General features: G+C 34.0%; 1 protein-coding gene across 9 annotated transcripts in view; it reads right to left on the bottom strand.

The window, feature by feature from the left end:
• XRCC4 (X-ray repair cross complementing 4) overlaps positions 1 to 20,670 on the bottom strand; it is a 270,818-nt gene that overhangs the window by 160,754 nt on the left and 89,394 nt on the right. For all 9 annotated transcript variants that reach the window (XM_057307398.1, XM_044384061.2, XM_048221136.2 and 6 more), the window contains 2 exons: positions 14,684 to 14,836; positions 13,492 to 13,598 (listed from right to left, as the gene is read on the bottom strand). In XM_057307398.1, the coding sequence (XP_057163381.1) occupies positions 13,492 to 13,598; positions 14,684 to 14,836 (260 nt within the window). The remainder of the gene's footprint in view (positions 1 to 13,491; positions 13,599 to 14,683; positions 14,837 to 20,670) is intronic.

The raw sequence follows: 20,670 nt of genomic DNA, 5'->3' as shown, positions 1-20,670 counted from the left end.
CTTCATTTTATGTTTTAAAATACACTTCTTATTCTGAATTTCAGCCAATAACACTCTTTGTAACACAAACTACAAGAACTCAGCTTTGAAAATAGCCTTTTCAAATGACAGCATGTCTATGGGAAGTTCTCCATATAACTATCAGATGCTATTTTTTTTGTTTGTTTTGTTTATCTTTGGGTTTAAAAGAAAGGTTGTCACTTAAAAAGCAATCAAATTTTTAAAAGAAATGATTCATTAATCCTGAGTTCCTTTGTAATGGAAATTACAGCATGTATATAATTCTTTGCACACACTATATCTTAAAGATATTAGTCACATGAATTCTGACTCTAATGGTAACGAAGTCTAATTTTATTTCACTTTGAAAAGCTATACCATAACATAGCAGAGAAACAGCTTGATCTCCATGTGGAAAATCATGAAAAGAAAATTTCAGAGTTTTTAAGAAGAAAGTCACATTAATTAGCCTTTGAAATTTGTTATTTTTTTTAGTAGGGAGAGTGCCAAGAGTTTTGTCAGGTAAACTCGACCTATTTATTATTTTTTAAATCTCTCAAAAATTGGTACTACTAAAAATTTTATTTTAAAATGTAATATTACTTAACTTCATAATTTTGCACTTCCAAATTAAGCATGCCACAAATATCTCTGAAACAGAATAACCAATAAAAGGGAATAAAGGAAAGATAAATGCACAGAGCAATGTAAAGGAGCCTCTATTTCAGTAAACATCATTTATTAAAGACCTAATTTAATAGCAATGAAATTAATTTCGGTATAGAAGGTCAAATTAAAAAGTAAAGTATATCAAATATTGTTATGCACTTTATTTAATTTTCAATAATCTCACGTTCTGTTGAAAATAAATTAACTTTCTAATAATGCAAATGTTGAACTGTGGAAAACAGTGCATGCTGTAGTCCTCATTTAATCAGATTAAAAATACATACTAATTACCATATTAAAGACTCAACTATTTAGAGTGAAGGAAATATGTTTAATTTTTATTAACTCTGTTTTCTGAACTTATTTGGTCATAAAATGCATTTTTAGCAAAGAATATTTTAACATTTGTCTCCTGGAATACAGTTTTAATGAATGAATATAATTTATCAGAAAATATTTCTCCAGTTCAAAGTTATCTTCCTATTAGTACTCAATTTTTTTAAAAAAATTGTTTCTTTTTAAATAAAACCACTGGAAATGTATTCAAAGCAGTGTATATAGCATCTTTTTCAGAATCCACTGTTGGTCTTGAGTTAACAATAACAGTATCATCCCTGATATCCCAACATCGCTGTCACTACTACTGTCCCCAGCAGTTTTAATAACCTCTGGGTCACCAAAGTCACATCAAAATAATTGCCATCATAATGTCTGAGAGTACTATAAAACCATATTTTTTATATTTTAAAACTATATATTTGTATTTATATATTTATAAACAATAGTAATACTTTATGAGGTCTAAAAGACATGGCAAATTGAAATATACGTTTACAATAATGCAAAGAGTTAAGTGGACTTAAAGTGTCCAAAGTCCTAGCATTATCTAGGGAGCATGAAAGTTAAATTAACATGGGACTTAACAGGTCATGGATGTTTGTTGCCAACTCAAGGATCGTCACTAAAACAAGAATACATAAATCTGTAAATTACAAGTTAATAAAGAGAGAAAGTTAGAATAATGAGAATAAAAAACAAAGAGTACATTAGTAGATCTAAATCTAAATATGTAAGTAACTACATGAACTATAAATGGAGTAAACACTCCAATTAAAAGATAAAGATTATTAGACTGGGTTTAAAAAACAACTATAGATCTTAAATATATAAAAGGTTGAAAGTAGAAGAGTAAAAAAAGATGAAAAAGTTATACCATGTAAACATCAAGAAAGAGAGAGCTGGTATAACTATACTATTTTCAGACAAAGAGAACTTTAAGGGAAAGAAGCAGTACTAGACCAACAAGAGAGGTATTTCATAATGGTAAGAAAAAATCAATTCACCAAAAAGAGATAACAATTCTAAATTTATATCCGCCAAATAATATATAAATAGTATATACTGTAAAGTCTTATTTTAAAACTCTATTTTTTATATTTTAAAACTATATACTTCTATATTTTTTAAATATCTACATGGACATTTGGTAGTATTATTTAATATTTATTTAGCACCTCTATACACAAGCCCTTTAATCAAGGACTGAGTATAAATCACTGTTCTGCTGCCTTATTTGTTTTGCCATCAAATCATAATAAACCACCAACACAGATATGAACAGTTCCATTCATCTTAATGATGCATTAATGATACCAAGTAGTATCTTTTTCCAGCTAAATGTGTGCCCACCCCATTAAGTAAGAAATCAAGGAGGCCATAAATTCCACCCTTTCTTTTTTAGGAGCCTTAAATCATTTTATAAAAACTAAGGCATCAAATACGTTTAAGTTTAAAATATAAAATTATAGAGCCCTCTCAGATTTTAAAAAATTAGAGCGTTCTACTAAATGAAAAGAAAGAACTTTAGCACGGGAAGGGTTCTCAGAGATGAGTTCCGTAGTCAAACTGCCTGGATTAGAACCCCAGTTCTACAATTTATTAACTGTGTTACCTTAGACAAGTTTTCTAATCTTTCTGTGCCTCAATTTTCTCAGCTATAAAACGGCGATAATAACTGTATATGCTTCAAAGGACTGCTGTTAGATGTAAATGAAGTAATGCATCTAAGAAACCTAGAATACATTCTGGCACCCATATAAATGCTTCAATAACTGAGTCTATAGTAGTTGTGGTGGTGGTGATGACATTACTGTAACGGTGGTGTTGGAACCATAATAAACAATGAAAGTAACAGCAATAGCAATTGTAATACTGAAGGAGGAGGAGAAACAATAATTGTACCAGTAGAATTAGAATTAGAATAACTGTCGAACCAGTCATCATTGTTGGAATAATCATCATTTTCCAGGGGTCACAAACTCAAATACTTCCAGAAATCATGCAAATGACATCAATGAATAAAATGAGCCAGATGAAATACAGAAGGAAGTGTTAAAGACTACAGAAAACTAGGAACCTATGTCCTATATAAATGCATTCCGATATATTATTTAAAACACTGATGTTATCAAAGGAAAAACAAAGTATGTGACCTCAATCATACGAAAGATCAAATGTTACATAATCTTTGATACAGTCCAAGTTATTCATTTAAATTAAAAAACAGTATGGTTGTTAATACGGCTAGCCATTATGCTTGCTAAGTAACATAGCTAGCAGTACTCTTGAGTTCTTTTTTTTGTTCAGTCATCCCCCAAATTACAACTACCCCCACAAAATGCTGAGTGTCACAGATGTATGTTTGCACCTACTATTTCTCAATGCACTGAGTTTTACCAGAAGGCTTGAAACTGGCACTTAGGGTCTCACTTTGATTCCTTCTTCCGCCCACCCCACTCGTTACAGTTCTCTTTCAGGACACCATGTATTCAGACTCTACTCAGCAAGCCTGCTGATATCCATCCTTCACACATACCCAAGCACTCCAGAGTGAAGCTTCAGCAAGCATCATGTCAATGCTGGTGGGCTGGCAATGTTCCAGAACCTCATCACTAGTAACCTTCTCTATCCTTTTGATCTTAAATATGGCTTAAAAATGATGTTGATGAATTGGTTCAAGGAACCAGATGCACTGTTTGTGGTGGAGATCCCTGTCACAATTACAAAGAGACAAGAATCCTATATATTCCATTATAGACATTCAGCAGATTTAGAGACTATTGCTACATTACCCCACCTTTTCCTCAGCGGGGTCGTGGTTGCAGTTATACAGGGTCAATTAAAATGTTTAGCTTCATTTTCCTAGGACAAAAATGATCCAGGCTTTCTTAAGTCTGTTTTACTACAATGAATCAAAAAAACAATAACTAAAACAATGCAAAACCTTTTGCATTTCTTAGACATAAATACTCAATTGCACCCATAGTCATCTACACCCACCTAAAGATCTCACGGCCTTACATTAACACCTTCATAAAAACGTGGTAGTACAATTTAATTTCATTTTCACAGTAATATACATCTATCATAGAACCACAAAATCAGCGTGAGATGGAACTTTTTAGAACACCAAGATCAGTATGTCAAATAGAAATATGTGAGTCACATATAGAATTTTAAATTTCCTATTAAACACATCTGAAGAAGTAAAAAAGAAGCAAATGAAGGTAATATTAATAATATATTTAACTCAACACATCAAAAATAATTATTTCAAGATTTAATTAATATAAAAATGTATTAATGAGACACATTACTTCTTTTTTCATACTAAGTTTTTGAAATCCAATGTTTGGTTTATACTTATAGTACATTTTCAGTGTTCAACAGTCTCAGGTCACTAGTGGCTACCTGACCGAACAATGTAGAGCAGCGCTAGACAAAATCCAATCCAATGAACTGACAGACGGTGATTTAGTTTCTGCCTGAATGCTATTTTCTCTTCTTCCCATCTTCATTTGTTCTAAGGTGCAGTTTCCTTCTAACGTGTCTTATTCCATCTTTTTTGGTTTAAATACCATTCTTCTAGGTCAATGATTCTGAATCATTTTTGGAATATACTCCCTATTGAAAATATATAAAAATTTAACCCTTGCTCTAGAAAAATGTGCATGTGCATTTGTTATGAGACGAACGGTGTCATTCCCAAAAAGACATCTTGGGGTCCTAATCCCTAGTGCCTAAGAATGTGATTCTTATGTGGGGACAGAGGATTCACCAAGATAATCAATTAATGAGGTTACTGGCATTGGCCCTACTCAGTGACACTGGTGTCCCTATAGAAAAGGGAAATTTGGACACAGCACAGAGGGACACTGACGTGAAGAGACACAGGGAGAAGATGGCCTTCAACAAGCCGAGGAGAGAGACCTGGACAGAGCCTTCCCTCCTGGCCCTCAGAAAAAAATCAACCTTGCTGACATCTCCACTTGGGACTCCCAGCCTCCAGAACTATGAGACAATATACTTCTGTTGTTGAAGCTACCCGGTTTGTGTTACTCAGTTACAGCAGCCCAGCAACGAATACGTGCATTTATACATATAATTTTATATATAATTCCAAAGGGTTCCAAGATCCCCCTCCTAACTACTTACGAACCAGAGGGTAAGAACTCACTTTGAGATTAGAACAAAGCAAATTAAATAGCATTTAAGTAGTGTTTTCTGTTATTAACATTAATCTTAATCAGCCAACATTTGTCCTAAGTCCATTCTCAGATCAGTGCTCTTACTACAATGGCAAAAATATAATTTTTAAACCATCTTCAGGATCCTGAAAGTCACTCACTGCATGTTCTGAGATTTAATATTCACGTGGGTTCATGCTACATTTTAAGAAGATATCCTTGATTATATGATCCATTCCCCATATGTACATGTCCTCTTAAAGTAGGGACATAGAGAGACTGTCCTGGAAAAATATATGTTTTCTTTAGGTGCTTCTCCTTTTTTTACTTAATTTATATAAAAATCAAAATGGTCTAAAGCGGGATTCCTCACAAGGGGTGCATGGTATAACAACTTCCATTGAAAAAGTTCCTAAGGTCTTATAATTTTGAGCCAAGTTTCACAGTACATTCTATCCTTCCTTACTGTGTACTTTAGCACATTAAAGACCCTGAAAAGCTATGCAGAAAAGAAAAAAATGAATAAGTGACCACATAATTTTTCTCTCACAACATATTACCCACTGGAACAGCAGGTAGATGAATACTTACATCAAGTCACCATACTCTGTAAAATCCTAGTCTTAGATGCTTGGAGCAATATGGTACAATTGTAGCCACACAGCAGGCTAACTTTAGGTTAGTAGATTGACTGGCCAATGCACTTAGCCACTACTGCCAAGATCATTACTTCCACCAGCACTGCTAAATGTGGGTATTCTCCTCCACACTAAGTGAGACTCTTTGGACCCAGGCCTAACAGCTGCCAGTCCTCATAGCCTCCCAGGTCCTGAGAGAACTTCCATACTGACCAAACTCATGGAATGTGGGAGAAGCAAGGAAGGGGGGCATAGGACAGCAGTAGGGGCAGCCCTAGGCAAGAAGTGCACAGACACCCAGTTCTTAATGGAATTTCAGCAATTTTTCAAGTATAAATAAATACTTCTCATATTGGTCTTCGCCTTTACTCATTTCCAGAGCATTTAAGTGAATTGCTTCTTGGTCTCTTGGCTAAGATCAAGTACAGAGCACTTCAATGTTTGTTTCTTTTTTGTCACTTTAGATTTCTAGTTACTTTTTGGGGAACCTTCTCATTCATCCATAGGCAGAGATAAATATTCTTAACATTATTTCTTTCTGTCTCTCCAAGAATGTATATAAAGATATAGAAATAATTGCCCAGGGGGTCATATCAAAGCTTTATTTTAATACTGTGGTATAGAGAAATTATCATAGATTCACTATGAATCTTTGGTAAGTTTGAGATTCTGAGATAGATAAATACTAAGTCACAACCTGAAACAATTAATATACACAGGGAGTGAGAGAAGTCAGTCAGAAAAAGATACTGTATGGTGTCACTTATATGTGGAATCTAAAAAGGCCAAATTCATAAAAACAGAGTAGAATGACAGGTAGGAGCTAGGGTAAGGGAATTGGGGAGATGCTTAAGGGTACAAACTTGCAACTAAGTAGATAAATAAGTCTTTAAGATCTAATGCCCAGCATAGATTATAGGCAACGATACTGTATTGTAACTTCAAAGTTGCTAAGAAACTAGACCTTAAACGTTCTCACCACAAAAAAGAAATGATAAATATGTGATAAAGTAGAGGTGTTAGCTAATGCTACTGTGGTTATCATATTGTAATATACAACTACATCAAATCCACACATTGTACATGTTAAACTTACACAATGCTATATGTCAATTATATCGCAATAGAAAAAATATACAAGGAATAACCTCAATAGAAATATGTGCATTCTGGAATTTTCTCCATAACTATGTATCATGAGGTCTTGTTTTTTTAATCTGATGATGTTGACTATCTTTCCAGAGAATTTATGTACAAACAGAATCTCCTCTTCAACAGAAGTGTTCTCATCACTCTTGCATCAATTGCAATTTCCTCAGTGTTAGGAAATTCCCAAGGTTTCTAAAAATATCTCAAAAAGAGATGTGCAAATGTAGTTCACTACTACAGAAGGCAAATATTTTCTCATTCTTTTCTCCGTGACCAACAGTAACATATTTAACCTTTCTAGGCCTCTATTTCTTCATCTGAAAAATGACAGGCCTGAACTAGAAGATCTAGAACTATATGAGATCTAGATTTCTGAAGTACATAATATCATTCCTCAGCAATGCTGCTTATGTATAAGATCCCATAATTGCTACGAAATACACTCAAATTGCTCTTCCAGTTTTGTGACAGGTTTCACTAAATCAAGCTTTTTATTTAGAATTTATAAATAAATGAGTCTATGACAAACAAGCTGGATAAGATTAAGGGAATAATCTGTGATTCTAAAGTTGAATTTCTGACTAATCTCTTTGGCAGTACATGTTGTTACCCCTTCTGTGAGTAGACATTCACTGTTTGAAGCAACGAGCTCTTTGATACTTGGAAATTTTGGATTCTGTTCTATTTTTAAAAGCTACTATATCAGTATTCATCAACTCTTTGACATAGCCATTCATTTATTTTCTAAAAGGCTATTCTATAATCACACTTCCTTTCAGGAAGCCCACCAACTAAGTAGAAGCCTAAATTACTGATAGCAGTAATACAGGGACCTTCCTGTTGGTTAAGAATCAAGACTAATCAAACTAATGTGCTAAATCCCGGGCTAATAATTATGCAGATGAGTGGTAGAAAGCTTATTTTATTTGTTTTTGGTGGTTGTGTACCTTTAAAATGAAGCTAAGAAGAATAAAGCATTCTAGAATAAGTATTTTTCATATTTATACTTTTAGTAAGGCTGATTTAATTGGTCTCTAATTTTAAGAAATATTGTCAGTTTCTACTAAAAGAAATAGTTATAATTTAAAAATATTAATTATCTTAATTTAAAAGTAATAAATAATTTAAAATAAGGAGACGTTAAAATAATTCCTCTTGTAAAAGCTAATTAGGAATCAATTACGCATAAGTTTTCAAAATGCTTCATAGGAAAGATCCTATTTCAATGAAATAAGCCCAATCTTTGTACTACATATTCACCCACACCGTGAATTATGTTAGCACTAAGAAATGTTTTGTAATAATGGTTAAAATTCTTAGAATATTCATATACATTTAAAAATTATTTTCACATACAGTGTTACTGTTATTGCAGTATCAAAATGGTTATAAACATGAAAAACTGCATAACCATAAAATAATTCTTAGGTTATAGCAGATGTTATTGGGGCAAATAAAAGGCTACCTGGATGCATTGCTATAAGTTTTGGCACTCAGATGCTATCCTAATTACACTTCTCTCTCTTTGTGTTTTGGTGAGGTTCTGTTATTCAGGAGACCTACTTCAACCTGAAGTTTTTCCAAAGACATGGACGTCAGGTGTTACCTTGATTTGTATCCAGAGAAACGAAGATTTCCTGTAGAGAAGGTTGTTTTACTCTATCTATAATAAAAACCCAACGGGTTATTTTTCCACTCAATTAAAAAACAAAACAAAAACAACACTGGAGGTAGGACAAATCCAGGCAAACCAGGAAATCCTTGAAGCCACAGGAGTTATACAGACTAGGTGAGAGTGAGAGTAATCCATCCTCCTTGGTAATACAAGGGTTGAGCTATAAACAAAGACGGCGGCAACCAGTTTATCTATCATAATCTTAATCCGAAACAAAGTTAACTACCTGTGAACTCTAGGGCTTTAGTATGCAGTTATAGTTTATTTCTTAAACTAAGTCTGTAATACCACTGTTACCTATTCTAGGAATTCTGGAAGTTAAGACCTATAGAAAGTAAATCTTGCTTTATGTATTTACAGAAAAGTATAAAATGTAGTTAGTGGTGGGTGGTATAGATGGTGATGTTCAAGGAGGGGAGTGGGAGGGATGGAGTGGCTGGGTGATGGACACTGGGGAGGGTATGTGTTATGGTGAGCACTGTGTATTGTATAAGACTGATGAATCAGGGCGCCTGGGTGGCACAGCGGTTAAGCGTCTGCCTTCGGCTCAGGGCGTGATCCTGGCGTTCTGGGATCGAGCCCCACATCAGGCTCCTCCACTATGAGCCTGCTTCTTCCTCTCCCACTCCCCCTGCTTGTGTTCCCTCTCTCACTGGCTGTCTCTATCTCTGTCAAATAAATAAATAAAATCTTTAAAAAAAAAAAAAAAGACTGATGAATCACAGACCTGTACCCCTGAAACAAATAATACATTATATGTTAATAATTTTTTAAAAAGAAAGAAAGAAAAGTTTCAGAATATTTCAGAGATCTCCTTTTAGCTAACCAACTTTAAAAAATTTTAGAGTTTTTCATACTATATGGTTTAATACATATGGGTATGATGTAGTTTATTAGATTGGAGTACGGTCATCAGTTATTTCCTCAACAACTCTAATGATGGGGGGAAATTTAAAACTTTGGAGAAAAAAGTAATAAAACAGATTGCCTATACATAAAAAGTAACCTGTCAGTTTTCTGCAAACTACAATATCCCTATCGTGTATCTGGATCTATGTATAAAAATAAGCAGACCTTTTCCTTGAATGAATACTTTGGAATCACTAAGTGATCTCGGTCTCACTAAACTTTTATCATGCAGGAATGGGGTAAAAATGTGAATGACTGATGAGGAAATTTGATGGTTTTAACAACTGATGGTGAAAACACATTTACACATTAGAAATGACTACTAAGTTAAACATTAAGCCACTTAAATAAATGGCTTTCTGAAAGAATAAATGTATTAAATCAAATCAATATTTTCCTCTTGTTCTTATGGTAGGGAAAGCACACATGAACCTGCACTACTTAAAATAAATTCAAATATTTACTTGTACAATAAGAATAGGTAATTCATTATCAAGATGGCAGAGTAAGTTCAGGAAGAAACTTTCATTGCTCTGGTCCAAATACATGATAATAATATATACAGCACCAAAAGACGAAGCTATGATTAAATATATAAACATTTATCTCATGGACTAATGGTACAATTTTGTCTCTGTAAAAGAATGAATTATAGAATCTGGTAAGTTATAAGGAAGCTTATTTTGTTGTTTAACACATAAAATGTTTTTCCTCGGATGTATGGAATCCAGTTCTTATTCAACTTATTCAATATCAAGCACTTTAGATCTAAGGTTCTTTTCTTTTCTCCCAACTTCAGTTTCCTGAATATTTCTTACTGAAGCAGAAGGAAAAGGACAGTTAAAATTTCGAATAAAAATGCTCTTAATTCTTGACATCAAAACCTGCCAGAAGCAAGTTAAGTGCAAAAAAAAAAAAAAAAAAAAAAAAAAAAAAAAGAATTGGAGACCTATATGTCAAATATGTAGTGAACTAGATTTGAGTTAAAGAAAATATGCCAGGTAAAAGATCAAAAAAATGTACAATGAACTGAACATTTTTGAAGAGAAGAGAAATTTTGCCAGATTTAAAATAGTACAATTGTAGTAAAGCTTTGCCTAAAGTAGACTGAATACATAAAGGACCCCTTCTCATATACCTATTACTTAACCATGTATTTTCTCTTCAACAATAATTTTCATCTACATCAAAGGTTGGTGAGGTACTCTGAGTAAGGAACAAAATCAAAGACCATTGTATTTAATAAAAATTTTCAACATTTAGATTGGAAAAAGTACAGATTCCCTTTTTAGTGAGCTTCCAATTACATTTGATTATTAAAGAATGACTTCACTTTACATTGGGTAACTAATGTAAAACAAGCATTGCCTCCAACTTTAACTCTGCTGTGCAAAAGTGAGAGCGTATGGGATAGTGTGATCCAATTCAAATCTAATTAGAATCAGATCAATCAACCAACTTATCTAATCAATATCAGTAAATTTCCATGACCCCCAATTAGATACTTTCCTGTATCTTTTTCCATTTGTTCTACTTTCTTTCCTGTCATTATGAAAAGCGCCCATGTTCCTCACTAACCAAATCCTGCCACTTGTCCATTTGATCTCATCTTCGCTTATGAGAAACAGTATTCCAGCAATTATGCAACATTTCGCCCCTTTCCTTACTTCCATCAGTATGCAAACACGATATTATTTCTTCATCTAAGAAAGAGACAAAAAAACAAACCTCCTGGCCCTACGCACCCTTCCAGCAGCTACCCACGTCTTTCCTCTTCTTTACAGTGAAACTTGCTGTAAGTGTTGCTTACGCTTATTGTTTCTTCCCAGTTCTCTCCTCTGGCTCTTTTTGAACCTCTTATTGCTGCTATCTCACTGAGAATGTTTTATTAAGATCCCCGGTAACACCTATGTGCTACAGTGTTTGCCTGCTACTCCCGGCTGCTCCCTCTCAGCCTTTTTTGCTGGTGTCCTCACTGTATATATCCAAGGGTACTAGGGCGGAGTCCTTGAAATCACTGCCCTTTTCTGTCTTCTCAAACTTCCCTGATAGCTCAACCAGCTTTAAATATCTCTTTACTTAAATATCTTCAGCAGGAAGCCCTTTCCCTAACTTCAAATTTGTAAACCCAACTCCCTACTCAGTATCTCAGAATTAAGGTTTATAAAACTGAGTTCCTAACCCTCCTCTTGCATGTTCCCCTAATTCAGTAAGTCAACTGCATGCTTCGGTATTCGATCCAAAACACTTACCAAGATTGGTGTGTGCCTGTCTCTCAGGACAATACCCACTTCATCAACAGTAATATGCTGCCTCTAGACATATCTAGAATTTGCCCATTGTTTATCATCTTCACTGCTATCACTCTGGTCTAAGCGGCTCATGCATTGTTGAACCAGTTTTCCACTGTTCTATCTTCTTCTGTGCTTACCGCACTCTGTATACTCTATTCTTAACACAACAGCCAGATTAATCCTGCTAAAACTGTAAGTCAGATCACATCACTTGATGTTTGAAATCCTCCAACAGTTTCCAATGTAATTGAAAGCAAACCTTGAAATCCTTACAATAGCCTATAAGGCCCTAGACGTGATCTGTCCTCTCTCTGACCTCATATCCCCATTCTCCCTATCTTCATCGACCTACTTTACCCATACCTCCCTCCGTGCTGTTGCTTAAACACATCACTAGAAAGTTGATGAAAGCTCCCACATCAGGGCCTTCATACTAACTGCTTTTTTCTGCCTAGCCTGCTCACCCCACAAGATGGACTTGTCACACTTCTCACCTTTTCTGGTGCCCTGGCTAAAATTATAACCTTTATCCTACTTCCACCCTGACATTTTTCTATTGTCCTTCCCTGGTTTATTTTTCTTTTCAGCATTTACACTACCTAATATAGTTCATATTCAATTTTCATCGTTACTGTTTCCCTGACAAGAATTTATAAACTCCATGAAAGCAAAAATATTTGTTTTTTGCTCTCTCTGACACAGAATAGTTCCTGGTACATAAGAGACACTCAGAAATATTTGCTAAATAAATGAATCAAACATTTATTTTGAGAATACAAGGCTTCTGCCAGAACCATGTAAGTGTAAGATTAGTTCAGGGGCTCCTGCCTGTAGGAAATCTATAAACGTTTAGAAAAGTAATTTCATGGATTTAGATCTGAGGGACTGAGTAAGACTCAGGTACTTTAACTTAAACTGCCATTTCCCCTTCTCTTCCCCTCTCACCCATCTCCCCCTATTAAAACCCCTTTTCTGGGGGCGCCTGGGTGGCACAGCGGTTAAGCGTCTGCCTTCGGCTCAGGGCGTGATCCCGGCGTTATGGGATCGAGCCCCACATCAGGCTCCTCCGGTAGGAGCCTGCTTCTTCCTCTCCCACTCCCCCTGCTTGTGTTCCCTCTCTCGCTGGCTGTCTCTACCTCTGTCGAATAAATAAATAAAATCTTAAAAAAAAAAATAAAATAAAATAAAACCCCTTTTCTGAATAGGGAAAGAAGGCTCAACCTCAAGACAGTCTGAAGCATTCGAGATCACCCTGCTCCTTGCCCATCCCTAAGCTCTAGATAGATAAGATCTCACATGTGAAAGGCAGCCAGCTTCGAGCTGGAAATAACTAGCATGAACACACACATACCTTGCTTATTCCTTATGCACTCTTCTTTAATAAGAAATAGCATGCATTGTTGGTTTGTGTGTCAGTATGCACGCTTGCTTGTTTTATTGCTAATGAGCTGTTGCCTTTTATAATAAATAGTAACTTTTAATATTAAGTACTTGAGATTTTAGACTAAAAGTCCTGAAGAATTTTTGTAGAGAAGACTTTTTTCATAACATTTTTGATTACAGTTTATTACCTTTAGAATAATAAGCCCGAGTGAGATATTCAACAAAGGTAATGAATGTATTCCTCTTACCTGGAGCTAACACAGAGGGATCAGGCAGGTTTTCACTTTCCTCATCAGTGCTTTCATCATAGATTGCGTCTCTGTCAGCAGTCATTTCAGAACATGTTGTGGTTTCCCTAGAAACAAAGAAAGGTAGAATTATAAATTTTTGGCTCACCCCTTGCAAGGTATCAAATTCACCAGTAAGTAATTATAGAAAATATCCCTGGAAAGATACTGTAGTTAAACATATACGAAATACGTATGATTAAGATGAAAGCACTTTAAAGACTCTATGTTACCTCTCTTAAGAACAAGTTTCCCTTCTACCTAATTAAAATGTGGTTTAGTGCTCACTATAACTCTTAAATCAGTTTCTTATCATATTATTCATCTATCAAAATACTATTCTTCCAAATTATCTTCTGTGGATCACAGAGCGTTCAGTATTTTACTGATCTCAAAGCAGTTCTGCCTTGCTTTTCATTGCCTCCAAATTCTCGGAGAGGTACGTCTCTTCTTACTACAAAGATGCCAAGTAAGGCACAGAGAGTTTACAGGACTTGTCCAAAGTCATATACTAACAGATATCAGTGCCATACAGCACTTGAACTAGGACCATCTGACATCAAATGTTATATTCTTCATATGATGCCATTAGTAAATCTGTGAGTTCTCTTAGATTCAGGGCAAAAGATCCAAATCTGTATCCACTAAAATAATTAAGTGGATAAATAATAAATAAAATAGTAAAATAATAAAAATCAGACTAAAATAATTATAAGTGCCCAAACCATACCAGCTATAAGTCACCTGTAATTTTTCCTTAAAAATCAAGGGTACATTCACTCTCAGAGCCACTTGATTCTAAAATTCACCACTACTTAGACACCAAGATTACAAAAGTGTATTCAACTCTGCAGTTTTGCAGAAAATAAAAGTTTTTATTATTTTTAATAATGTCTAAGAATTACACAAGTAATACTTAGATAAACCATACGCCAGTTTTAGGATTTAAGTGTAGTCATGACAGTAGGCAGACATGGAGAGATCACACTATGAATTCTCCAGCCCTCTGCGTCCAACAGCCAGAGCACCCAACCCCAGACTATCAAATGATCTCATATTACTAAAAAGTTGGCACCTAATTTTCATTAAGTTTGGGAAAAAATTCCATTTAAATTTCTGTATCTGCCATCTCAAAACAGACAACTCAAAATACCTTTCATGCTCAATGTTCTTTTCTGGTTCTTGAACTTCATTTAACAATTTATGCAAGCTTCTAATCTTCGCTTTCTTCTCATTCAGCACCAGGATAAACCGTTTATAAAGATCAGTCTCCACAGCTTCCTTAGCACTCACACATTTTTCAAATCTAAAATGTAAATAAACAAATAAATAAATCACAAAGTTTCTCTTACCATTAATATTATTCAATCCAATACTGAAGATGATTTCAAGAAAACTTTTCAAGGAAAATACAATTAAAAATCACTTTTATAGTGATTTTTTCATTGACTTAAAGTTTTACACAGATAATTAAACAATTAGAATTTATTGTTTATTAATGTTAGTAATTTATGCAGTGAGATAGGATCAATATTGGAAAATGATATCCAAAAAGCTTTTAAAACAACGAAATGCCTAAATGTAATCAATTATTTACATCTATGATTCATTTCCAAAAGAGTATTTTCATGGGAGGAATTTCACACAAGAGTAATTATAGCCTATGTTTTCTGTACTTTGCTAATATTACTATAATAGCAACCGTGATCTTGTTTTGTGATTAAGTGATTTACCTAATCAGTTTTCCCTAAATAGACTATGAACTGCTCCACGGCAAGAATATGACTTAGGCAGTTATATCTTCAGCACCACATACACACACTCACATATGCACATATATAATGAATGAAAGTATCCAACTTGAAATTTTCAAGGAGAGATTAATGAAGCAGCAAATGTGAAACACTGTGTATCTTCAATGTTAGATATATAAGACAAAACATAAAATTCTATCATTTATAATTCTTTCTACAATGTTCAAATGAGCTAACAAGAGATTATATTAACTTTATTCTCCCAGATATAAAGGCAACAAGCAGAGACTGCATATGTAAGATAGGGGCATACACACAAACCATGAATAAACCCATACTTTAAAGAGTCAAATATAAATTAGGTCATATAAAATATTCTTTTAAATGTAGTCTTTCTCTGCCTAGTTTTCTCTTTACTGTTTATTTATACTTGTTCTACACAGATATTCTAGTATTTTCATTATGTTTTTATGTATATATATATATTATATATATTTTCAATATAGAATTTTTCATTGAAAAATTATAAACAAAAATGTCAAAATTTGATACCTTTGATATACATGTCCCTATGCTTTCAACAATCTACCTACCTAGACATGCAAAGAATTAGGGCCTCTTATGGAATGAAAAGGAGCAAAAAGCAGTAATATTTTCTGGGAGCAATTACAGCACTCATAGTACAATCATTGCCATGGCTGTGAACTCCATAAGGGCAGAGAGCATGTGTGTTTTACCGACTGCTTTATCTTCAGTGCCTAACACAGTGTTTGGCATTCGACAGACGTGGAGCAGCTATTAGAAAAACTAATAAAGTGAGTTAATATGGACATCCTATAAGGAAATGGAGAATCAGTGACTCTGAATTTATTTTTCACTCCTTTAACAGCTATTCACCACTTTAACAATAACATTTTTCATCCCCTTCAGCTTCTAAAAAAATTTGTGGTAAATATTAATATAACAGTACTCCTTTCATCAAGCAAAGCTCTTTGAGAAAGAAGTATACCAAAAAGTGTGGGGAAAAATAACAGAGCCAAAGTTGAAGAGGAGCTCCCAATATCAATGGCTTATGATAAGCAGGAACATGTCACTGCATTTTTATTTCAGATGCAAAGTGTTAGATAAACATTATATCTCATTTTCTTGTACTGTTTCTAATGTAGCATACAAAAAATTTTAAAAGATGAACAGAATATACATACCACCAAAATACTTGAGTATACTATAAAATACTTTATACAAAGGTAAATTAAAAACCCATTATAAAAATGTACAATAAAAATCTTGTGCATTATATTAAGTTTTAGGAAGAGTAACCACTTGGTTATTTATCTGGTTTAAATACATATTTAATTTCCATATAAATCACTCCAATAATTCTTAATTGAAAGATTATGTGCACTTAACAACTATCAAGTAAATTTCAAAACCTTTATTAAAATTAACATTTGGTACAACACATGGGTAAAAATGAAAATAAATATCAAAATAAAGTATCATGTAATTTGTTCAAAGAATACTGTTAATCTTAATTAGTATCACAACTACACTGTTGAACGTAATACATCTGTGATAGGAGAACAACAATAGAATAAATGGCATCCTATGACTTAACCTTGCTTGGTTTTAGCAAACCTTTAGGATTTTCTTGCAACCAAACTTCCGACTATCGAACTGGTTTAATAGACATTAAACGTAGACAAAGCTAGGGAGTGGGGCGTTGACTGGGACAGGGTATTATTGTGAACAGGACAAAAATTTATTCTCAATTATTAATTTATCAACAAACTTGGAGAATGCTATTCTTCTATTAAATATTCAGTAACTAAGAAGTACATACCATCTTCCCTACCCCATTTTTAATGCTAATCCTCTCTTACAACATTATGATGTTACTAGGCCTTCCATATTACTTGCCTCTTGCCAACCTTTCACTGAAAGAACTAGAGCTAGTATTAGAAGATGAGGCCATTTAATGAAGGAGAGACATGGGATTCACTGCTAAGTCAGTGATACTAAAGGAGAACTCACATACAACTAGATTAGGCTACAACTAGTCCAAGGGTCATCTCCAAGGCAAAACTCAAATCTGATGAAAACATAAATAACATCAAACGGGAAAGGACTAATGATGTTTCATCCTTTCAACAGTGACTAGGACAAAAGAACAATAACGTTAAGGTTAATTAGTACCCTAGAACTGACATATCTAAAAACTATGATGAAAGAATAATATTTTTTTTAAAAGTTAAAAGGATAAAGACTAAATATGGGAAATACTGAATATTCAAAATAAAATACTTCTATGAGGGAAAACAGAGTCTAAGAATATAACATCGAAGTATCAAAACACCAAAATATCACAAACACCAAAAATTAACAACAAAAATAAGAGCAGAAATAAGGCAATTTCATGCAAAAATATAATCCAAAATAAAACATATTAAAACAATAACCCAAAATAAAATAGCAGATAAATGTGAACATGTGGTGCTTAGAAATTGTGCAGTAATCCTTACATTTACAATCAGCTCTGGCCAAATTTATATCCAGGTCAGGGATGGACAGCAAAAGAAAGCGTGAATAGAGTTCAGAGGACAAAGAATGCTAAGAACTGGAAAAGAAAGCAGTGGTAACGAGATTTAATAAGGCTTTAAGTACTGAAGAAGATGGTAAACAGCTGTTCCTCATCCTCTCTGACAACAGAACAAGAGGAAATGGCCTTCAACTATACCATGAAGGACTCAGATTACCAAGAGATGGAAGGAAGAATTTTCTGACTGTGACTGTTCTTAAACACTATAATGGGCTACCAAGGGGAGTTGAAGCTATCTCCTGAGGTTTTTAAAAATCAGACTGAATTCATCTGGATATAATGTGATCCTAGCTTGAAGGCAGAGAGATGAAGTAAAAGAGCTTTCAAGGTCTCTTCTATTCTAGTGATTCCATGAGTGTCAACCCAATTCAATCTGCTGAGAACTGCCTCCAATTACAGGTTTAATAACTATAATGCAGAATAAAGCTGAAGTGTCTAACTTGATGTCTGAATGCAAACAAAAGACCCATTCAGTAATATGGAACTCAAGAGTTGTATTTGAAACTAAATAGGAAAAACAAGTGAAATAAATATAGCTAATAACTTAAGGAGTCACATAACAATATTTCTAATGTTTTCTCCTTCGCCTAAACTATACAAAATTAAATTGATCAGACATGTCACTTGTTCAAAACAGAGCTAAGAATACAACAATTAAACAGTTAATACAAAATAACAGCAAATATATATGTTAGAAGTCTGCACATTAAAGCTCATTCTTTTACTCATACTGTAATTTCCTCATTTCTTATTTATTCTCCAGTCATCCCAAATGGAAATAGCTTTAGAGTTGGTTCTGATTATAATTACACATATTTCAATAACAAAATACATACAAAAAATAACCTCAAAAAGTAAAAAAAGAAATTTAATCCACAATTCCAGACATACACTATTAACATTTAATTTTCTCCTGCCAGATATTCTCTACCTAAAAATATATTTTGCAAAAGCTGGCATACTATTCCTCTTTTTGGTAACTCACATTTCTCCTCTTAACATATCATTAACATTTTCGATTTAACAAGCACACTGTTTTTTGCTCATGTAATACCCCATTGTGTATTACATTTATTAAGGACCTATCTACCATAGCTTCTAAGGGAATTCTCATCACCTATTTTGTGCCAGTCTCCCCTTCATTTCCCCATACATACCCAGTCTGACACAATGATGGGGAAAAAATGATTGGAACATGGATGGACACTGATATAAGAGGATCAAAGGCTACCCAGAAAACTGAACTGTGACCAGGCCTAACATCATGGCCACCACTCTAATGATTCGCTACTTTCTATGTCTTCAGTTACCTAACTCACTATGTTCATGTCCTATTTCTAATTTCTCTAAAGGCTCTTCATCAGTTCTACTGCCATATAGAAGGTGGAGATCTAAATCCTTTGCTCATTTGCTACCGTACTAAGGCTCTAGAGAGGGAACATTTAAGAAAGTACCGCTTGGCCATGACCAAGATGTATTTCCAGCTCTTTAAAATGGCCACCTTTTCCTCTGATAGGAAAGAAAACCATTTGGGAAATTTGGAAAAGAGATAGAGCTAACTAATCTAACAACTGGAATACAATCGAGAGCCTAGAATTCTCTGGAGCAGTCTCACTTTCCTCTGTTTGGGGGGCTACCACAATGGCACACATCTTCAACCCCTGGAGATAATACGTGACCTGGAATTTACAAAAAAAGAATAGCTGGAGCATAATAAGCCTGCCGATGAGAGATATGGTTGTGCTTTTGATTAAATAGGAAACATTTTACCACAATAATGCAAAAGCACTTTCTGGACAGTTCAGGAATAGCAAATCAGGCATCTGGGGGCCACATATTACACACGGCCCTCCCCCACTGTTTTACAGCACAGGGTGCGTTTGTCTCCACCGTCTCATCTTTGTACCCTGCTGCTTTCCAGTCTACAGAGGTGGTGTTGAATACTGATGAGATAACACCTCTTTCAACCTCTGGCAGACATTTTAAAGCAATTTGTTGAAGTACCAAATACCCAGTCCGCATTTTTGTGGGCAATTTGTGGATCAAATTTCCTATCATCTTGAGGGTATTTTGAGTTTTAAATATAATGGCTTACCACTGCCATAGTACATCTCCTTTAACTTGATTTGTTTCATATATAAAATAGAAAAGCATATCCATACTACAGATGAAGACCCAAAACCACGCTTTCTAGTGTAGATATTTGATACTGATTTATACTAACATGATTTTAAGGAGAAAGAGGAAGAGCAAAATTAACTTATTTTTCCACATGGCTTTCTAATATTTAGAGTTTTGATTTGGCCTCATTATTTTTATACACTTGGAGATAAATTAATTCAGAGATGAAAAAGAACAAGATACTTTCTTAATATAATTACTGAGAGCCAAATATAGTCAAGTTAGGTGTTAAGTTTTCATGTCTTATATTAATAAATATAATTGGATGTACAGAAACATAATTTCTTGTAGTCAACACCCTTTCTACAAACATACACTGATAGTGGTAAACCCTTCACATTTTTCATGTACTCTCAAATTTACATACCAATCCATATAAAACAATCTTAAGGATTATCCTAAAAAGATCCTAAATTGGAAAATGTTTTAGAACTACCGGTTTGAATGAAAGATAAAAAATCTACTGGATATACTAGATACAATGATAATATTATCATTATTATATACATTCCATATAACTCTTTCAGATGTTGCCATGCATATATGTACAAACATGTGCTTATGATCTTATATGTCTCTATAGAGATATAAATGGTCACAACATAT

The sequence above is a fragment of the Ursus arctos genome, unplaced genomic scaffold, assembly GCF_023065955.2.
Source record: "Ursus arctos isolate Adak ecotype North America unplaced genomic scaffold, UrsArc2.0 scaffold_5, whole genome shotgun sequence".
Classification (NCBI taxonomy): domain Eukaryota; kingdom Metazoa; phylum Chordata; class Mammalia; order Carnivora; family Ursidae; genus Ursus; species Ursus arctos.
The sequence above is the reverse complement of the archived record's forward strand: the minus strand, read 5'-3'. Positions and strand labels throughout refer to the sequence as shown.